At 41.7% G+C, this 21889-nt stretch overlaps 2 protein-coding genes across 6 annotated transcripts; both read left to right on the top strand.

Annotated features, from left to right (window-relative positions):
* Window positions 1–278: 278 nt before the first annotated feature.
* Window positions 279–12543, top strand: lsm14aa (LSM14A mRNA processing body assembly factor a). 5 transcript variants are annotated; one of them, XM_008411898.3, is made up of 11 exons: window positions 279–605; window positions 2455–2618; window positions 2944–3103; window positions 6180–6254; window positions 7057–7269; window positions 8107–8181; window positions 9374–9562; window positions 9725–9890; window positions 10453–10491; window positions 10709–10952; window positions 11206–12543. In XM_008411898.3, the coding sequence occupies exons 1-11, from the start codon at window positions 485–487 to the stop codon at window positions 11227–11229; spliced, it is 1470 nt and encodes a 489-aa protein (XP_008410120.1). In that variant the 5' UTR covers window positions 279–484; the 3' UTR covers window positions 11230–12543. The 5 variants fall into 5 exon arrangements, with proteins under 5 accessions (XP_008410120.1, XP_008410121.1, XP_017160730.1 ...); XM_008411899.3 differs by having other exon boundaries at window positions 9377–9562; XM_017305241.2 differs by lacking the exon at window positions 8107–8181 and having other exon boundaries at window positions 280–605.
* A 372-nt stretch (window positions 12544–12915) lies between these two features.
* gpia (glucose-6-phosphate isomerase a) lies at window positions 12916–21788 on the top strand. The gene is made up of 18 exons (XM_008411897.3): window positions 12916–13140; window positions 14637–14727; window positions 16093–16161; window positions 16255–16374; window positions 16491–16574; window positions 16774–16920; window positions 17001–17072; window positions 17143–17187; window positions 17337–17390; window positions 17652–17712; window positions 18718–18761; window positions 19554–19706; window positions 19790–19919; window positions 19999–20075; window positions 20802–20930; window positions 21005–21080; window positions 21204–21270; window positions 21499–21788. The coding sequence occupies exons 1-18, from the start codon at window positions 13022–13024 to the stop codon at window positions 21620–21622; spliced, it is 1662 nt and encodes a 553-aa protein (XP_008410119.1). The 5' UTR covers window positions 12916–13021; the 3' UTR covers window positions 21623–21788.
* The last annotated feature ends 101 nt before the right edge of the window (window positions 21789–21889 follow it).

Raw genomic sequence — 21889 nt, forward strand, 5'->3', positions numbered from 1 at the left:
CTTATGCATTGTCAGTTTTTTTCATAGATTATTATGTGACGTTTATTTTTAATAGGCCTAATATAAGATCAAAAACTCAACTTAAACGGTTTGTTTCTAGTCTTTTGTAGATAATTAACAGTTAGCAGATGAATGAGCCACTGTATTGTTTTATTATACGCTCCTGGTTTTTACTCGCTTTTCATAATGCGTATGTTCGGTAAAAAGAAAAAAACTCAATACATTTCTATTCATCATAGATCTATGATTCACGGCGCCACGAAGTCACGCGATACTCCAAATCCCGTTATCCCCCGCGCTCAGAGTTGTGCCAATGGAGGTGGAGGCGGCCATGTTGTAGCTGCAAAGCGGCGTCAGCGTCAGAAGGAATCGAATCGAAACACACCGGGAGAGTCGCCCTAGAACCCCTCTCTGCTGACCGCGCGGCTCGGAGGCATCGGCCCCTTCTTATTCCTGTTCCCAGAGCCGAGAAGCGGGAGCCATCATGAGCGGCGGGACGCCTTATCTGGGTAGTAAGATCAGCCTGATCTCCAAGGCCGAGATTCGCTATGAGGGGATCCTGTACACCATCGACACCGAGAACTCCACCGTGGCCCTTGCTAAAGGTAAGAGTTTCACCTGGGCTCAAGGTAAGAGCTTCCTCGAGGCTAAAGGTGAAGTGGAGGCGGTGTGTGGGTGTTTAACGGAAACTTAAGCTAGCTAACTGCTGCGACTGAAGTTAGCTTGCTGTTGATAGCCTTTCAGTTTAAAGGTGTATGCTGTTGTTTTTTTATGGCATATTAACTATTAAATATTAGCTCTAGTCTGAACGCTAATGACACATTTTTCAACGTATTTTTTCATTTAGAAGCCTTTATTTTATATATCCAAACAAAACTGTTCAACTACAGTCCCTTTTTGACCTTTAGTTCATAATGTAAATAAACCTGTCTTATTTTCATTATGACAAACTTATGTCATAATGAGCATGGTACTGCGGCACCATGCAGTATTTTCCAGAATTAGATGTTAATAGTTCTAATATTTTTGGATTTTTAGCAAAGTCTTAGCTCTTCAGCAGGACAGAGTTCTTAAAATACGTTGAAGTGCTGATTCAGAAAAAGTGAATCAGACACTAACTTCATCATGCCCCTGAAGAAATAAACAGAGATCCAGATAACTCTGGACCTGGCATCTAATTGACTATAAAGGGAAATTACACGGAATAATTAATGTAAACTCAAATGATCATTTTAAAAACTAGCAAAATTATTAAAAATTAATTCAGTCATCAAATTTCTAATAATAAAATGGTTTCAAAGCAAGGTGCTGATTAGTTTTAATAGTTCTTGCTGTTTACAGGGTATTTTTTAATTTCATTTGGGTCAACTAATCAGTTTTGGGTAAACTGATCTGGATTTTAAACGACTTTGAAATTGTGGAAGCAGAAGCAAACATCTGATTTTGGAGCATCTTCAGATGGATTGTTGTGCAGGAAGGACATCCTCTGACTTCTGAGGTTTATAAACTCAAAATAGGACAAAATCCAGCCTGTCACCAGACTGACCCACTGTGTGAACCCCGATTTAGCTGTAAATCGGGGTTCACACATAATCAGTTTGAGTCGAGAGATTTTAGTGAAATGCGGCTTTTTCTGCTTGTTAAGGCAGAAACAAGAAAGTGAAACTTATACCAGAATATGATTTAAGTGATGTTTCATTCTGTTAATGAAACTTAAAATCATCTGAGAGGCACAACAGAATTTAACTCCAGTAAAAACAATAACTCCAGACATGTTTCTGACTTACATTGTTAAAGATGAGTGACATCTGCTGATGTTAATCCATAAATCTCTTATGTTTAAGTGTCTGGAGCTTGTTGAGAAAAATCCCAGTTTGTTGCTGTGTTTGTGCCCAGCGTGGTTTTTCATAATAAAAGTCTTTTCTGAAAGTAGATAGAAAGGCTTTTAATTTGCCATGTTTAGCTATGCTGGAAGTTCTTTTTTTCATCTTTATCTCAACATTAGGCCTCACTTTTTTTCCCAAAATGTAAAAATCTTTAACTGTTTTTTTTCCCGCATCCAAAGGGAAACAGAGGTTTTGGGGATGCAAAATGCTGCTGTGCTTCTTTTGTTTGTTTTTTGCAAGTTTCAGATTGGAACATTTTGAACCTCAGTTATTTATGTAAACATGGAAAACGCTAACCTATTAGCCTAACCTCTAACCCGACCTATAACCCCAAAAACACACATAACAACAATGGCGACCTACATGTTTATGGTTCTACTTTAAATCAAATCAAAACACCTTATAAAAACAACTTTTTAGTTACTAATGAGAATGATATTTTGTTTGCAACTTTTCCTGTTTAACATTTCAGCCTGAATGTGGAGTTGGTTTTTTTTTTGTTGTTTTTCTTTACCACACCTCCAAACTGTCAAACTGTGATTCAGACACTGAGTTTTCTTTGTCTCAGTCCGCTCCTTTGGTACCGAGGATCGCCCGACGGACCGGCCCATTCCTCCGCGAGACGACATCTTTGAGTACATCATCTTCAGGGGCAGCGACATCAAGGACCTGACGGTGTGTGAGCCGCCCAAACCGACCTGCTCGCTCCCCCAGGACCCGGCCATCGTCCAGGTATTTCTGTTCTTATGTCGCTGTGTGTCACTGGATTTTACTCAAATTCTCTGAGGCTTTTTGTTCTAATTAATAATGCAATAATTTTATAGTTAATTATTTTTTTGTCCTGCTTGGCAATAAATTAAACATGCAACAATTTAATAACAAAAAGTAGAAAATAAGTAATTATTGGTCCAGAAAAGAGTCCCACATGTTTCCTTTATGAAGACAAAATGTCACAATGAAATAAAACTAAACTATGATGAAAAACCAAAAACAACTCTAACCCTGGTTCTGACCCAGTTTCATGACCTCCTGACCCTGTGCGTTTCTTCTTCTGCAGTCCTCCATCAGCACCAGCTCCTCCTCAGCATCAGCCTCGGCTCCGACTCCCTTCCAGTCCTCTGGCTCCTACGGCCTTTTCAACAGAGCTCCGGCTCCCGCCTACAACCAGTTCAGCACCAGCCCACTGGTCTCGCCCCAGTTTGGACCCGTCGGTGTGGGTAAGTCGGGGGCGGTGGGGAGGTTCTGCTTCAGGGCGGCATGATATCCAAGGGTTCAGAGTCTGTGAGTGGTTCTGGATCACGTTCTTCATGCCACAGGAAGTGAGGAGGCGTCGGGTCAGAGGCGTCAGTGTGAGGCCTTCGCCGCTTCCTCGACACGTTGTGATGATTTCAGATTCAGGAGAAAGTTGATTTAATGGGAGCAAAGGTCCGATAGATAAACTCATTTAGTCTGTGATGATTTCTTCAAAGCAGACATGTTGCACAATCGATTCAAAGTCCTGCTAATGATGATGATGATGAGAATTTGATACTGATCAAGTACGTCTTATTTTTTAAAAGCAATATGAAACTTTCAACATTCCTCATTTTCATTTTTTATAGTTTTTCCTGTAGAAGTTGTTAAAAAATTACTAATATCACAACTTTATTTTGGTAATATTATGATTTTATTCTCCTGTTATTTTGACTTTATTTTTATACGACTTCTTTTCTCGTATTATTACAACTTTATTCTTATTTTACAGATTAAAGTCACATCACTGATTTTATTCTCACATCAGTATGATTTTTATTTTCTCCTATTATTTTGTTCTCGTAATATTATGAGTATACAGGGTTTCCCCAAGAAAACTTGCTAGGCCCGGTGGTCAGGGCGCCGAGGCGGTCCACCCTGTTTTTGTATTGAAAGATGTTAAGTAGACAATCAAAGTAAAAATATCACTGGGTAATTATATGTTATGGGAAAACATCGTCAGTGAACTGCTATATAAACCCACAACTAGTCTTAAAAGCAACTAATCAAAAAATACAATTAAAATAAATATAAATTATGTCTACTTCTGTTAAATCCAAATTAAGTCAGCGGCTCCATCAGGCCCCCCAGAGCTTCAGGGGCCCCATAAATGCTAAAATTTTAACATTGACCACCGATATATAAATGTAGCATTTGTTTATTGAGAGTATCATTGCTGCTAAATTTGACATAATGGTTGCAGCATATATAAATTAAAAGACTTTAAATTATTTAACATTTATATGTTAGATTTTAAGGAGCTGGCAAGTTTATTTTGTAGAAGTTCAATAGTCAGATTGGTTTGTGCACAGCTACAATCTGATGCTGTGAGTTTAATCTTTGCGTTTCAGCTCCGTTTGTTCACAAATACAAATTAGTAAACTGCAGTTATAATTTATTGCTTTTTTATCCCCCTGACCTAGATTTCACTTAATCTAACACAGAAGCTGTTAGAGGTGCTGATGTTTTTAGCAACAAAAGGAGCCCCTAAATCATATTCTGCTCCAGGCCTCATACACCCTTGGACCGGCCCTGCATGATGTGGTAATCCGCTGCACTACAGAGAGGAGCAACAAATGGGAGATTTAATTCAATGCTGCTAATGTGGTTTTAGTAGCTCTTTCATTTCGTGTCTGTTGAGTTTTTAACAAGGGGACACAGGAACTATTTTGGTTGGTCAAGTGTCTGGACGAGTTTTTCAGATGTTTGGTGGCCGCGCACATTAACTCTGTCTGACTAAGTGAGCAAAACATTTGATACGGTTTGGTGCTTAGTGTAACCGGAAAAATAATACTAGTAATAATAATAAAATAATATAAAATCAGCGTGATGCATGACTGCGAGGAGAGCGCGAAAGCTCCTCACCGGGTTAAACTTGCACAATGAGTGATTAGCATTGGGTCGTTAACCACTAACGCACCGGCTAACCGGGAACACAGACCTAAACTTTACAGGGAACACAGGGCCAAACGCTGGGCAGCGTGTTGAGATGCAAACGCCGCATAATGTTTTGTTCACAAATATACATCATTCTCACCGCTTCTCAAAGCGCCACTGAAAGCGCGTCTACAAGTTATTCCTGCGGTTCATGTAGAGCTGCGCAATCAGAGCTAACGCGGTGCGTTTAAACTCTTACCTTAATCAATAACTCCTCATAACTAATCATAATTCCTCAAAGGGGGTTTATGTAAATATCCATAGCGGTCAGCCTGTGCCCAGTTCGGGTGAAAAGAGGAGCGAGATCCGCGCTGAGGTAAACTTTAGACATCCAGCTGCTGCAGCGCGCGAGGCAACGCGCAGAGGCCCAGCGGTGTGATTAGTCCGGCTTTAAATGCATAAACTATAAACATATTTTCTACAAACATATCTTTTAGGAATAAATTTGCTCTGATAGTGAAACACTCGTAGCAACAGAAACACTTGCAATCTGGCTTAATAAAAAGGCGATTTTTTAAATTTTATTTTCCTAAAAAAAATAAATAAACAAAGTCTTAGTCTGGCGGTGGCGCTAGTAAAGCATGGTGGGCCGCCAGGCCTATAATACACTGGGGGAAACCCTGGTACATTCTCGTATCTTTAGGACTTTTTTCTTGTATTTTTAGAACTTTCTCGTACTTTTTTCTCCTATTGCGACTTATCTTTTACTACGACTTTATTCTCATATTATTACTTAACGTTTGCACAACTCATATTATGACCATTTTTTTTTGCAATATTATGACTTAATTCTTGTAATTTTTTTTTCTGGCCCTAATACTCCATCGTACTTTCTGTTGTTGATCCGGTTCTATTTTTTACTATAAAAAGATCCAGAATATTTTATTTATTTATTTATTTTAATTGAAGCTTGAGAACGTTCTCTTGGTGCGCCCCCTGTAGGACATTCCTGTAACATCACCTTTTACTTTGCGTCCAGTTGGTTCAGTTCATCTGCAGCTTTCTGAGTCTCGGCTCCAAACTCAGAATAATTTTTTAGTCCCGGTATCAGCTGGACCCAAACTGGTATCTGTGTGTAAAGCAGAAGATCTTGGTGGCTGGGAGAGTTTCCTCCTAACCTCCAGGTCAAAGTGTAATAATTAGACATGCAACATCAGATGGATGTGTCATCAGTTCTGTTCAGGCACTAACTGGGTTCGGGTCGACTCAGCTCCAGCTCTCAGTGTGTGTGGTCGGTTGGTGTTCTGGTATCGATACGCCCCAGATGTTCTGCAGATGTTGGTCCATCAGTCAGGAGCAGAGAGTGTTTCCAGGTCTCAGTTCTGTTGCTGTTCTCCCACACAGGGCGGCCCACAGTCGTCTTTATGAACTCCAGTCTGAGCGGTTCTGACTTGCGCTCTGTCGGGACTTTAACTGAAGGTAAAGACCAGCAGGAAGTGGACTCTCGGATCGGTACCACCGGTGTTGTGTGTGTCAGGGGGTGATGGTTCATTTTAAAACATGGAGGCCCTTCCTGTCCTCGGGTGTTTTCCTGTCCTGCTCATGTTGACCCACAAACACTCTGCTGGTGTTTTCCTGCTGCAGCAAAGATTAACCTGCTTCTGACTTTTCACTCTCACCGCTTCTCCTTTTCTTCCTGCAGAAATTCAGCTGAAACAAACTGCAGACAGGAAGCTAACAAACTCCATAACTCTTTACTTCCAGGATCAGTTGTTCTCCAAGTTTGAGAAAATGACTGAAATACACAAATATCTAATTTTATGTTTTTCTTGCACTGTAAAATCACCAAATCTTACCATTTAGTTTCTACTGTGAATATTTTGGTACTCTTTAAATGAGGCAAAACTAACTTACAAGTAACTTTTCATCAAAATATAGGAGCTTGTTTTAAGTCAATAATTCCTTAATACTGATTTAAAAAGTGCTGGTTCCATATTTCACTTATTACACGGGGAAATGTGTTATTGAAATAACCTGCCAATGGAACTAGTATTTTTAATCAATATTAAGGAATTATTGACTTAAAACAATCTTCTATATCTTGATTAAAAATTACATGCAAGTTAGTTCAGTCTTTTTTCAAGCGTAAGAAGATATTTTCTCTAGAAACTGGACAAAATGCTTAAGATTTTATGTTTTTTCAGTGTTGTTCTGTTTAGCCAGCAGGTCGATCCGGTCTCTGGAGTTACGAATCAATCTTTAATTTGTCGGTTCTCCTCAGGCTGCAGCAGTCCCAGTCTGGAAGCTCTCAGGAAGAGTCCCACCCTGAATCAGGTGAGCCAGAGCGGCCCGTCTGGCCCGGCGTCCACCGCCACAGCTCCGGCCCCCGGTCTGGGACGGAGAAGCCCGGCACACGGCCGCGCCGCGCCAGCGGGTCCGTCTCAGAGCAGCCATAAGGCCCAGCAGCAGCAGGACGGGGTGGACAATCTGAGAGGTGAGAGCCTTCAGTCTCTGAAGATGAACATAGATACTGATGATACTGCCAGAATCAATCTGCTAAATAAAAACAAGCTCAGGGATCCAAGCTGAACCTTGAAAACAAACGTAAACAAAACAGTTTGGGTCTGTTGGACAGAAAGCTAGAGACTGCTGCTCATATTTGGTTATGAAAACAGATTAAAGGGGCAGTATTATGTATTTTCCATCCACATTTGTAGCACAATCAAGTAACAGTGAAATGCTGAATATATAAAATACAACTTAAAAGAAATTTGACGCCTTGAAATTGGGCCTCTGTCTCTTTAAAAACTCCTGCTCTTTGTGAAACTCCACCTTCAGGAAGTCATCATCACATCACTCCTCCTGTTAACCCTTTAGCAACGTTTTTACCAGCGTTGCATTGAGAAGTAGCTCCTATAATGAGCTCACCAGGTGTTTGCTAATTGCTGCTGGCTAGTCTGAAGGAGCTGAGTTGAAGGCTCCTCTGTGAGGTGGAAACTTGGAAGCTTTGTCTCATAGGCGGGGCTAGGTCCTCTCAGGCGTTTTCCACAGCTGAATGGTCGCCATGGAGATTACAGGATTTCTCCAGCATACATTAAAGAATCAAGACAAAGCTCAAAGTACGTTTTTGATGATGTAAAGCTCAAGAAAGTCCATTTTAGATTATACTGCCCCTTTAAACTTCAGAACAGCAACAGAGACGCTTCCTGATCTCAGATCGCTGCCGCCACGTTCCCGCTGCGCTGCAGAATTCAGAGTTTCAGGGCGGAGTTTAGTGAAGCAGCTGCTCCCTGGTCACTGTGTGGAGACTCAAACTGTGTTGCTGTTCCAGGATCAGACGTCCAGAGCAGAGCTGAGGGCGATAAGGCGCGAGGAGAAGGCAGGGAGCCCAGTAAACGCTCCACAGGTCAAAGCCTGCTCCCCTCTGCAGCCATCCTGCATGCCCTCCATCTTTCTATTCGACTTCATCTCCACAGGGATGATGGAGACTCTGCATCTCCTCCATCATTCTGTCACTAAGGGTGTTTTCACGCCTGACAGTCCGGTAGACTCGGTTAGATTGGAGACCAAAATTGCAATATTTATTACATTTTCAACTGCTGCAGTTCTTTCACACTGCACTGTCACACGATCCAAACATTTTGAAAAACCAGTTCCCCTCCTCACCTGTGGGGGCGCTGCACTGAAGGAAACAACATGAAAACCTTAGAAGACACTGAGCGCAACTTCCTTCTTCATGAAATGTAAACAGAAACGGAGTGGCATCAGATTTCAGTATTTGTAGGATTTCTCTCTCGTCTTTGGTAAAAGATGACGAGTCATTTCTTTAGACTCGTGTGTTTGTTTTGGTTGTTTTTACCCAGAATGCCCTGCGCCGTAGTCCACTTTCTTTTCCGGTTCACATATGCATTCAAACCTCTTCAAGAAACATCAACTTTTAGATTTTGTTTTTTTCGTTTTCAATAGTTTTTACGTGATCATCCCAGATGACCATGAGTTCTGTGGTGGAAAATTTTATTTACATGTAATATATTATGACTTAATTTCCAGAAATTACAGTTTTTATCACAGCCCAATTTTAGGAAAATGTGCAACATTTACATATTTTTGATGTGATTAAATTTGATATCACATTAAATTTTATTTTGTTCCAACAGTTTGTATGTTTGTGTTTGCCTTTGGTCTTTCTCTTGTCAGAAACTTTTCCATTTCTTGCTTGCTACGCTGGCTGGAAGAGCAAAGATGAATTTGACTGGCAGCCAATTTGAAAATAAGCATCAGAAATATCTAAATTATTTTTACTTACATTTTATATATAAAAAAACAACATGATTGAATAACAAATAAATTTCAAATAAAAATTATGGGATTCAGTTTTGTTATTTTTTTCCCCCTTCTCTCCAATCTTTTGAGACCCCCACTTTGAAACCTTCTAATCCAGAGTTGGATTAAAGTGGATTAAGCAGGGCTGGTGTGAATGCATCCTAACTCCTGCAGCTCTTCATCCTCACCCCCTGTTCTACGGCTCCATCTCTGCATCTCCTCCGTTTGTTCCGTTTCTCTTCTTCCTCTCGGCTGACACTTCTCTCCCTCTCCAGCAGGTGGCGGCGGCGGTGGCACGGCGAACCGGCGCGGCCGCGGGGGCGGCCATCACGGCAGGGGCCGCTTCAACGTGCGCCGAGACGGACCCATGAAGTTCGAGAAGGACTTTGACTTCGAGAGCGCCAACGCCCAGTTCAACAAGGAGGAGATCGAGAAGGAGTTCCAGAGCAAGCTGAAGCTGAAAGGTTGGCGTTAACTGGTTATACTGGGAAATCTGAGGGAAGCATCACTGGGATGCATCTCCTCCAGCAGATGTAAAACTGAACACATTTCTTTAATTAAAGGAAATAGAAACAACTTGTAGGTTTTAGTTTTTGCAGCTAAACTGTGATTCTTTTGTCTCTCAGATGAGAAGTCGGAGAAAGCGCTGAATGGGGAGGATAAGGGAGACTCTGGAGTGGAAACCCAGAACAGTGAAGGCAACAATGAAGACGAGAGAGACCCGCTGGGCCCAAACTGCTACTACGACAAGTCCAAGTCGTTCTTCGACAACATCTCCTGTGACGACATGAGGTACGGAGCTGGTTCTGTATCCTGGAGGCAGACCGGAAAACGATGCACAACGCAGCATGTGAACTGATTCCTGAACTGATCTGAACATATAAACTGATTCCTGAACTGATCTGAACATATAAACTGATTCCTGAACTGATCTGAACACGTGAACTGATTCCCAACTGATCCAAACATGTGAACTGATTCTGAGATCTGATCATGTAAACTGAATCCCGAACCGATCCGAATGTGTTAACTGATCTTGAACATGAACATATTCTTGAACAGATTTGAACATGTAAACTGATCTGAACCCGTGAACTGATTTCTGAGATCCAAACATGTGAACTGATTTCTGAAACAGATCTGAACACTTATAAATAAATGAATCAGAAAAATCTGAAAATCAGAAAAGAATCGCTTAAAGAACTGATGAAATTCCTTTAACTAAGCAGGAACTGATTGGGATCAGTCAGATCAGGAATATTTGTGTCATTGAGCAGCAGATGAGTGAATCCTGTGAACAGCTTCCATGTTTCCTTGTTTTCCCGCTCTGATCCTGGTCTTTTGGTGTTTTTAGGAAAGCTGGAGATAAATCTGGAGCTTCAGGTTTCCCTCGGTGAGTTTCTGACTCAAACTGATTCTGGAGTCTTTCTGAGTGCGATCGGAGCTCTGATCAGAACATCGTCAGCGCTTCTGTCAGCAGATGTTTACAGTTCTATCAGCAGCTTTTTGTTCTTCTAAGGGGATTAAACCCGATTAGACTCTAACCAGATTAAACTGGATTTGTTGGCTGTTTCCGCGGCGCTCTGAGCTTTTCTCTTCTCCTCCTGCAGGGAGCGCCGGCAGACCTGGGCGGAGGAGAGGAGGATGAACGCAGAGACCTTCGGCATCCCTCTGCGCCGCGGCCGCGGAGGTTACCGGGGCCGCGGGGGGATGGGCTTCAGAGGGGGCAGAGGTCGCTCGGCCAGCCGGGGATCCTTCGGGCCCCCACAGGGCGGCGGCGGTGGCGGCGGCGGCTTCAGGGGTGGATACCGAGGCAACCAGGCGGGGCGCGAATTCGCCAACTTACCATACAGGGTGAGTCTGTAGCCTGAGGCTAAATTGATTTGTTTTGTTTATTTTTAAAGATTTAATTTGTGTAAAACTAGGATATTTTCTAACAATAGGCTTGTTGTTGTTAGTTCAGAGTGATATCAGAGCACCCAGAGCCGCCATCTTGTTTTACAGCTTCTGTTTGTTTGAGCTTTGAATTCAGTCAGTTGCAGCATAGACAAAATATTATTTAACATTTATTTGATTTTTGTTTGTTTTTTTACACCCTTACTTACAGAAGGACAACAAAGTGGCGGCGTAGTGTCGACAGGAGGAGGCGGCTCCGCCACGCTGGAACTTCCTCCGTGGGAAAACAGCTAGCTTTGGTTCTCCTGTCCACTAAACTCCCGAAGATCGTCGTCTCCTCGTCGTTTCTGTCACCAGCACTGGAGTAGACTCTGAATGCAGCTTAACGTTCCGTCTGTCTCAGACCACCATGATAATGATGCATTTTATTAGAGAACGCGATTCCCTCTAAATGTTCTAGTTCCTCAGCTGTGGACGCTCTCGTAGCTTTATCAGGGTTCCTCCTACAGAGGGCGCTGCAGGCTCTCTATAACATGGATTTATTTTCCTACTATGGCGTTCTCTCGTCCACCTGTCTAACGTCACTGGTTTCACTGGTTGCTGTGTGGTCATTTCTAACTCCCAGTTCGCACAGATTCACCACAGATTGTTCCTTTTTCTAAATTTTATTTAGATTTTTTATTTAATTTTTTTACTGCAGGAACCTCATTTTGCTTCTGTTCATCTCTGAATTTATTAAATCCAATGATACAAACTGCACCATCAGGAGCAGATTTCCTCACCATGAAGTCCAGATTATTAGTATTATGATATATTGAATTGGTGAGAAATGGATCTTTCAAACCACTGAATTACAAACCTAAATGTTTTTTTTGTGATTCAGAGATGAACAGGAAGCTACAGATTTTCCTCCTGCGCTTTAACTCTTCCTACCTGGAGCCAGTTGGCCGGCCGGCCAGTCTCGTTACAGTCTTCATGAAGCCACTAAACCCGAAAGCGCTGCACGCCGGCCGGCAGGAAGTGATGTCACACAGATAGACGGAGCTGCGCACTGTAGCAATGTCGGTCAGCAATATTCCTGCTTTTGGTTCAGGCATGATCAGAACCTGTAAACGATGTCAGTCGTGTTTTTCTCTTTTTGTTTTGTTTATTTTTTGTCTCCGCTGCTCGCTCGGATCAGAATAGCCGACATTTAAAGAACCGATCAGAACATTTCGGTAAATTACAGGTGGTTGTGTCTTTTGACTGCTTTCAATTCGGACAGCAAACCCCATAGTTTCTCCAGGAAAAAAAAAAAGACTTCCCACGATCCGAAATGCAGAGCCACCTTTAAACTGTGCTCAGGAAACGGGAAAGGAACTGTTTGAGACGTTGAGGTTCCTAACTTGATGTCAGTTTGGATTTGCATAGAAACAGTTTTTGTTCTGGTATGTTCAGTGGCAGGCTCTGGTTCCAGCCTGGATCCACAACTGAAGAAAAAAAAAGTGAGCTTTTAAATGATGCATTGTAAAATAAAAAAACTGAAATAAAGACACTAAGTTTGCAGAAATGTTTGGTTCTTGTTTCTTCATTTTAATGGTTCAGAAATCTTGCTAATGGTAAATTGAATATTGTTGAAAAATATGTGTAATTTAGATTTCTTTTAGCATTTACTGCATTTAACACGGTAATGCATTATAAATATATTTTGTGTAGTTTACCTAATATATGAAGTAATTTAGTTAAAAATGAACACGGGTTCTTTTTAAGTTTGAAGTTTAAATTGATCTAATTTGGACACTCATTACCCTCCATACACAAGTCCCACACACTGATTTCACGCTACATCAGCCGTGAGATGCAGCCAATCACAGCAGAACCTTTAGTGAGTAGGCGGGGTTATGTAATGAAAACTGTGCTGTGATTGGTGGAGCCCATTTAGCCCGTGGAAGGCCTTTGGACTCCAGTTAGTTGGGCAGACAGAGGAGCCTGAACGGGGCCGACAGGCAGAACATCCGATATCCGAGCACCGACACACCGCAGCCACCATGGCCCTGAACGCAGACCCAAACTTTCAGAAGCTGGAGCAATGGTACCGGGCCAACGGCGGTAGCCTGAACATGAGGGCCATGTTCGAAAGCGACCAGCAGCGATTCGAGAAGTTCAGGTGAGAACATGAGAAGCGTTAAGAACCAGAGCCCGGTGATGGGAAGGCCCGCTTCCCGGCAGTAGACGCTAGTTTTACCGTGGCAGACTGTCAGCGGGTTTCGGTGTTCCCCGACTCGCTGCAGATGCTCCTTCTGGCTGTCACAAGGTCACTCCTTTGCTGCCGATTTATCCTGGTAACTCCGGTCCAGATGGACGGACCGGTCCGGATCTCAACTGCCCTCCTCTAGCTGCATTCGTCCTGTCAGGATTCGGTCGATCCAAACGATAGAACCTGCAGGGCGAGACTTTTTGGATCCACCTGGCTAACGTTAGCGTGTGTGCTAATGTCACAGCTTCCATTATCGGACAGGGGCGTGTTCTGGTTCCGGGATTAATGAAAGCCCAAATGGGTTTGTTACTGGGCACGTTAACCGAACTTGAAATGATCAGTTCTCCATAAAGTGGGTTCAGATCAGCTTTCGATGTGAATTAATACTTAATCTGACGCCCACCTGTTCCTGATCCAGTCTGAAGTTCTTTTTGGCTTCAGTCTGGACCGTCTGGTGCCGTCCAGAACCAAGCAATACTTTTATCCGGATCTGAAATTAGGTCCGAACTCTCTGACCCAATCACTAGAAATGAATGAAAATGGTTATTGTTGCAGAGATCAAGTCAGACTCTATGTGCGCAGCCTCACTGCGCAGAAAGGATGCAGCTGCAGACGTGACTGGGCGCAAACTGATGATGAGGAAGAGGATGATGATGCATCTCCTCATGGCGCTGAAGGGCACATGCTGGGCTGCAGTCTGTTTTAATCTGTCAGTTCTGGTCCACAATCCGAGTCTAAACACACAAAAGATAAATCAAAGTTTGGTTTCTGTCCGATCATGAACCCCTAGTCCTGAAATCTTAAACTGATCTGGATCAGAACTTCTCTGAGCACCACTTCAAAAAATGTTTTACTCAAATAAAATTAAATTATGTACAATAAATTACTGAAGTACTGAGGAACTGATCAGAACATCTGATTTAATATTTAAAAGTGATATTACAGACAAAAATAAAATGTAATGTCTAAATTCTAGTATTTTAAAGACTAAAATGAAAGAAATTAATACAAAATAACAGATTTCCAAATCATAACAAAACCCAAAAATCTATAAAACTGCAAATATCCTGTACGTTAGAAAATGGTAAAATACTTCCAGCAGGTAGAAAATAACCTTAAAAATCAAACTTTGTGCACAAATAAGAAGTCTTATTTTAGCTTAGCATGCATGTGTTTTTATATCTGGTTCATTCTTGTTTTTATTTATTTTTATTTGTTTCTTGAAGTTCTACAGTAACCAGAAATTTTACTCAAGCAAAAGTAAAAAGTACAAAGTAGTAAAACAACTTCTAAAAGTTATTTTTTATTGTTTTGTTTTTTTACCGTTTCCTTCCCACCTCTGATTAGATCATATAAAACAGCTGTGCTGATGTTTTCTGTTTTCTCTGTGATTTTCTGGTCCGCAGTACGACCCTGAAGACGAACGACGGCGACATCCTCCTGGATTACTCCAAGAACCTGATCAACCAGGAAGTGCTGACCATGCTGCTGGCTCTGGTGAGAAACTTCCCACAGCTGGAAACTCGACTCATGTTTCAATTAAAACCTTTCCACAGATCATCGTTCTGCAGACGGAAACTTCTGCCTCTCTGATTCTTAAAAAAAATTAAACTGACATGTTTAAATGTAGTTTTACTAAATAAGTTGACAAAGTGACTGAAAAAAACTGTTGAATAAAAATACATGAAAAACTATTGATTAAAGTTGAATACATCCACAAAAATGTAACTAATATAATTGCATATTTTAGTGTAGGTGTGTGGATTTAATTTATTCAAAACATGATTATTTATTCTTTAGGTATAAATAATAAAACACTCATATTAATTCTGCTTCTTAAAAAATCTAGAACAGTAGTAATAGCAACTTTATTACTCAAAATATAATTTTTTAGTAATTAAGTGTAATGTTAGTTTAATTATTATGACTAATATTGATACTAGTAATTTATTAATTCACCTTTTACTTTTATATTCATAAGTCCACTGTTAAAAATCTATAACAATAATATAATATTCATTATAATGGATGATAAAACAAAAATGGCTTGAATAAAATGCAACTAGAAATTGCTACACTCACCACAATGATTACAATAATAATTTATACTTAACTGTGGTATAATGAATCAATACTGATGAATAACATTTATTATAATTAATGTGTACATTTAGTAATATTATTAATACCCTGTCTATTTGGCACAAGAATAAAAAAAATATATACATAGTTCTGTTTTTGGATTAAAGCTTCACATTTTGATGCATCTATTACAGAAGAAAAATAAAGTAATGTTTGAAATGTCCCAACACGTCAAATCTGAGCTCCGCTCTGCGTCAGACACGCTGCACAAACTCTGCAGCTTCAGGGGAACAAAACGTTGCCTCACCTCATGTTGAAAGAGAAAACATGTTGAGCCACAGGAAGGAGAATGTGAGGAAACAAAGTTTAGACTGATACCACTTCCCTCTGACGCAGGAGGCGCTGATGGAGAAACCAGGTTTCACCACTCTGTTTGTCCAAACTTCAGCTTTTTGACTCGGTTTGGTTCAGCAGGAAGCTGATGAAACTTCTTCAGAACCTTCTGGAAACCTTCAGAACTGAACAGGACTGATCAGAAATGATCAATCAAGTTCATTTATGTAGCACATTAGTTAATTCCACATGTGGCAAAGATTGGATTTCTTTTTGGGTGAAAAGATCAGTCGGTCTGTTCAGACTGTGGTTAAAAAGTCGGCTTTAGGTGTTGTGAATGTAGCCGAACGTTCCTGTTTCATCATCAGATGTTGCTAAATTAAAGTTCTCATGCAGGTGAACATGAAGCTTTTTGACGGTTCTGGTTCTGTTTGTTTCTGCAATCAGGCCAAGTCCAGAGGAGTGGAGGAGGCCAGAGAGAAGATGTTCACTGGAGAGAAGATCAACTTCACCGAGGTGCAGAGCTTCACCTGCCCAGCTGATACCGCAGTGTGTGTTTGGATTTTTTTTGTTTGTATTTTCTGACCCGTGGGCTGTTTGTGCGTCCAGAACCGGGCTGTGCTCCACGTGGCTCTGAGGAACCGCTCCAACACGCCGATCCTCGTCGACGGGAAAGATGTGATGCCTGAAGTGAACCGCGTGCTGGACAAGATGAAGGCCTTCTGCCAGGTTTGTGGGCCGACAGCCACGCATGTCGGGTTTTATTCTGATCCGTGTGTGTGTGTCTGTGTGCGCGCGTGTGTGTGTGTGTTTCATGAGCTCGTCCTGATGTGTGTTCTTTACAGAAAGTGCGCAGCGGCGAGTGGAAAGGCTTCAGCGGGAAAAGCATCACAGATGTGGTGAACATCGGAATCGGAGGTTCTGACCTGGTGAGCGCGCGCGCACACACACACACACACACACTAGGATTAGTGTCCAGACCCTCCTGACCAATCAGACGCTCCAGTTGTGAAAGTTCTGGAGGAAAACAGAGGATCTGCTTCAGTCAGCAGTTCTGTTCAGGTTCTGATCCAGTCAGCCAATCAGCAAGCAGCTTTGAGTGGTCATGTGACTCTGTGGTGCGTTCAGGGACCCCTGATGGTGACCGAGGCTCTGAAGCCCTACTCAGCCGGCGGTCCAAACGTCTGGTTCGTCTCCAACATTGACGGGACCCACATGGCCAAGACGCTGAAGCAGCTCGACCCGGAAACCACGCTCTTCATCATCGCCTCCAAGGTCCGTTCGCCAGCCGGTCGCCTGACCAGCGGGGTCAGAGGTCATCCGTTTCTGATTTTGTGTTTTCGGACCCGTTGCAGACTTTCACCACCCAGGAGACCATCACCAACGCAGAATCGGCCCGAGAGTGGTTCCTGAAGGCGGCTGGAGATGTGAGTTCTGCTACCTGGAACCAGAACCAGAACCGGACCGGTTTTTATTAACTTTAATTCTCCTCCTCAGAAATCCGCCGTGGCCAAACACTTTGTGGCGCTGTCCACCAACTCGGTGAGTAAACGGGCCAGAACACATCAAAGTTTACAAGTGGACCCGGTTCTGATCAGTCCTGCTGGTTCTGATCAGTCCTGCTGGTTCTGATCGACTGATCTTCCAGCAGAACATTTCTTGTTGCCTAACTCGTCTCTCTGTCTCCTCAGGCCAAGGTGAAGGACTTCGGTATCGACCCGGCCAACATGTTTGAGTTCTGGGACGTAAGTTTGTGCCGGTTCTGCTTCTGCACTCTGTGGCATCTCTGTGACCTTTGAACCCGATCAGAATCTTCCAGGATCAGCAGGTTTTGCTGATCCAGGATAAAAATAATCAGTTTCTGGGACTGATTTGGGACGTTCCGGGTTTGGTTCTGGTTCACCGACTGCCACGGAACTAAAACTGACTGAGCCTGCTGGGGCTTTTATTTTGAAGTGCCGTGCTGCGATTGGTGGAATGACTGTGTTGCTGTCATGTCTGCTCAGTGGGTCGGAGGTCGTTACTCGCTGTGGTCGGCCATCGGTTTGTCCATCGCTCTGCATGTAGGTACGTCACTGAACCAGGGGGCGGGGCTTGATGACCTCACTGATTCTAGCTGCAACTAATGATTATTCTAATGATTAATCAGATAAACACTTTATATTTTTAATGCAATATTGGAAATGCATTAAAAAATGTATATAAACAGCTACTTATTTTTTAAAACCAGAAAATAAACATGCTTGTTGCCTTAATAAAGCATTGCTTTAGTGAACACTTGACAATTTGGAGCAAAAAATGCATCTGCAGCTACAGATCTGATCTGATCTGATGATTATTAAGGTTAACCGAGTAATAATTTAATTTTTGTACAGTTTTGACTTAATTACAGCAATTGTCCTTTTTTAGAGTCTGTATGCAAAGGCCAGTCATGATAAGTGCTTGTGCTGGACGATAAATTGTCCCAGAAGTTATTACAATAAATGATAATATCGCTGTTTTGAGATATAGTAATGGCATAACAAGAACACATTCTCAAAGATCAATAAACTTTAAAATCGAATGAACATTTAAATATTTTAAATATCCAAAATAAATGAACAAAACTACAAATAAAATGAATTATGACGTCTCTGTTAAACTGTCGTAGTTCAGACCAAAATACCAAACTGAAGCCTTTTGTCATCCAGTTTTTGGTAGAAAGAGAAATAATAAATCATGCATATGGAAATTATTGAGTTTTAATTTATCATGCGACTGATTGAATAATTGATTATTGTGACAGGCCTATGTCAGCGATTAATCAATTACATTTGTTGACAATTTCAATAATCGATTCATTCATCTGTGACTGAGGCCTTCAGATGATGATGGTGATGATGGAGATCTGCATGATGCTTTCAGATTTGTTTCATGAAAGATTTGATTTTAATTGCATTTTCTTGCTTGCTTTACTAAAGAATAAATTACAACTGAATATAAAAATATTTCAATTATCCCTTCCTTGAGTTGTATGATGGAGTATTGGTGTGTTTCTGTCATTTTCACAGTCGTCTTCTGTTTGTTTTTCAGGCTTTGAGAACTTCGAGCAGCTTCTGTCAGGAGCTCACTGGATGGTAGGAGAACGTTTCAAGTTTGGGTTTTTATTTTGGAATCTGAACAGAAACAAGTCAGTTTGTATGAAATATGTATTGTGTTTGTATGAAGATGGTTTGGGGCTCTAATAGAGGGGCTGCAACCTTTACAGCCCAGCTAAATAAAACTCATTCAGGGCTCCAGATGTTGCATAACCTTTTGTAAAAATAAATTTTTAATAAATATTTATAGAAAATGTGTGGTCCTATTTAAAGAAGGGACTTTTTTTTTCTTTTAGGTGTTAAAACATAAAACACTACAGATTGCTGCACTGTTTTTATGGGATGTTAACTGTGGAAAATGACTAAAAATAATTTATCATTCAAATTTTATTGAAGGATTTATTCCATATACAAAAAACGACTTTAACAGAGATAATAAATGTAAAAGTCTTTATTAAACTTTGAAGTAGAGATGCAAATAATCGACTTACGATTGTCGATTAACGGTTTATTTGATTAAAATTGGTTCCAATAGATTAATAACGTAGGGTTAGTGTTGTAGTTTGGCCCCCATCCAGCAGAGGGCGCCACTGGTCATCCTTGAGCGGTGAATTGGCGTGGGATGGAAAATGCACGTTATGCGGTTCTGTTATGAAATATAAACACTCAATGATGTTGAATTTCACTTTTATACAAGAGACGACGAAGGTTTTTAAGAAAATGGCCGCTTATTAGTTAATCGACCACTGTGTTGATCCAAAGTTGGTTGATCGTATTAATCAATAGCATGCATCATGAGTTCATCTGAAACTGGACCTACTTTATCTCCAGGACAACCACTTCCGCAGCGCTCCTCTGGACCAGAACGTCCCGGTTCTGCTGGCCCTCCTGGGCGTCTGGTACGTCAACTTCTTCCAGGCCGAGACGCACGCCATGCTGCCGTACGACCAGTACATGCACCGCTTCGCCGCCTACTTCCAGCAGGTCAGCTCTGTTCCGACCTTCGGCGATGAGTTTTGATCGACCCGATCCAGACCGCTGACCCGTGAACCCACCTGTGTTCCCAGGGCGACATGGAGTCCAACGGGAAGTACATCACCAAAGAGGGCAGCCGCGTGAACTACCATACGGGACCAATCGTGTGGGGGGAACCAGGGACCAACGGACAGCACGCCTTCTACCAGCTCATCCACCAAGGTGACTGGGTTTTACTGGGTGTACTGGTTCCGTCTGTAGCCGCCAGCCACTCATCACAGACCGGATGTTCGCTCCGCAGGCACCCGGATGATTCCTGCTGACTTCATGATTCCTGCTCAGTCCCAGCATCCAATCAGAGACAACCTGCACCACAAGGTAACACTTCCTGCTCACCTGGATTTATATACTGGTTTTACTGGGAGGTTTACAAAATACTCAGATTTCAGTGAATGGGGATGGAAAATTATTTTCTGATGGAACTGATATTGGATTATAAATTTAAAAAAAGTCTAAATTGTGAACAAATAATGAAAATAATTTTTTATAATTATGATTAGTAAATAAAATAACCAGTAATTTGTTTTTGTAGTGAGTTAAAATGTTTGTGGTAAAAAAATTATTCTAACAGTAATATTTATTAATTGATATCAAAATGAGTATATTTACATTTTTATGTTTTTATTTTAACCTTCCTCTGACTCCTAAAATTACACATTATTTTAATAGCTTTTATCAGTTTAAATACATTTTCACAAATATTTTTGTGATGAAATTTTATAAAACCATTATTTTATAGATTTGGTTTCTTTATCGATGCACATATACAAGCCATATATGTACATTGTCATTTCACTCGATTTTATTTGTTTAAAATGCAGTGTGGTAGCACTTATACTCCCAGTTCTGGATGATTTAATGTTTAGTTCTTTATATTGGATGGATGTAACAGAAATAAAACAGCTGCCACACCAACGTGTATTCAAACTTGAGGATAATTAATTAATTAATTTCAATGCCACAAAAACCTGCTGCCATTACTCAGCAGCTCTGGTTACATGCAGGTACAAGCAGCTGAATAATTCAGGTAATTCATGTTCGCAGATCCTTGTGGCTAACTTCCTGGCTCAGACTGAAGCTCTGATGAAGGGAAAAACCTCAGAGGAGGCTCAGAAAGAACTGGAAGCGGCGGGAATGTCAGGAGACGGTCTGGAGAAGCTGCTGCCACACAAAGTAAGCATGCCCGCCTCTGCGGTTCTGTTTGGTCTGTTCGGTTCCAGGTTAACAGTCTGACGTCTCCTTCAAAGGTTTTCCAAGGGAACAAGCCGAGCAACTCCATCGTTTTCAAGAAGCTGACTCCGTTCGTACTGGGAGCGCTGATTGGTGAGTACTGGAAGTCGGATGGTTTTAACCAATCGGATTGGAGCAACCAGACGCTTATTGGATACTAAACTTCCTGGTTTTTGTGATCAGCTAAAGGTAAATGTGACCTGTCCTGTTTTTCAGCCATGTATGAACACAAGATCTTCGTCCAGGGCGTCATGTGGAACATCAACAGCTACGATCAGTGGGGGTGAGTTTGATTCAGGGTCAGTTCGTCTTAAATTCTATCGGAGAAGGAATATTTTTTTCTCCTCACTGAACTTTAATGTCAAACATTAAACCGAAAGGCTTTGACTTCCTGCTGTATCTTCCTGCTGGTGTGGCAGTAGGACCCTCTGAAGTTTAATCCGGTCCTCCAGTTGTCCGTCTCTCTCTGATGATGCGTTCAGTGACATCACAGTTTTGTCTTTGTCTCCAGGGTGGAGCTCGGGAAGCAGCTGGCGAAGAAGATCGAGCCGGAGCTAAAGGACGCCTCTCCGGTCTCGTCTCACGACTCGTCCACCAACGGCCTCATCAACTTCCTGAAACAGAACTTTGCCTAAGCCCCGCCCACCTGTCTGTCCTGCTCTGTGATTGGCTGAACCATGTTGTTTTGAGTGTTGAGTCTTCACGTGTCGCTTTTCAGTGTTGATCTTGTGCACATGTTCCTGTAGGGACCCTCAGAGTGATAGCTGAGTCTTTCACAATAAAAGCCCCATCTGTCACTGATTGGTTTCTATTGTCTGATCAATTCTGAAGGTGAATAATTAGTCTGTCACATCTAACTCTGGATGAAAATTTAAAATGGAGATGTTGAACCTCCCAACTAG

This window comes from Poecilia reticulata, chromosome 6 (assembly GCF_904066995.2).
Source record: "Poecilia reticulata chromosome 6, P_reticulata-male-v2, whole genome shotgun sequence".
In the NCBI taxonomy this organism is placed as follows: domain Eukaryota; kingdom Metazoa; phylum Chordata; class Actinopteri; order Cyprinodontiformes; family Poeciliidae; genus Poecilia; species Poecilia reticulata.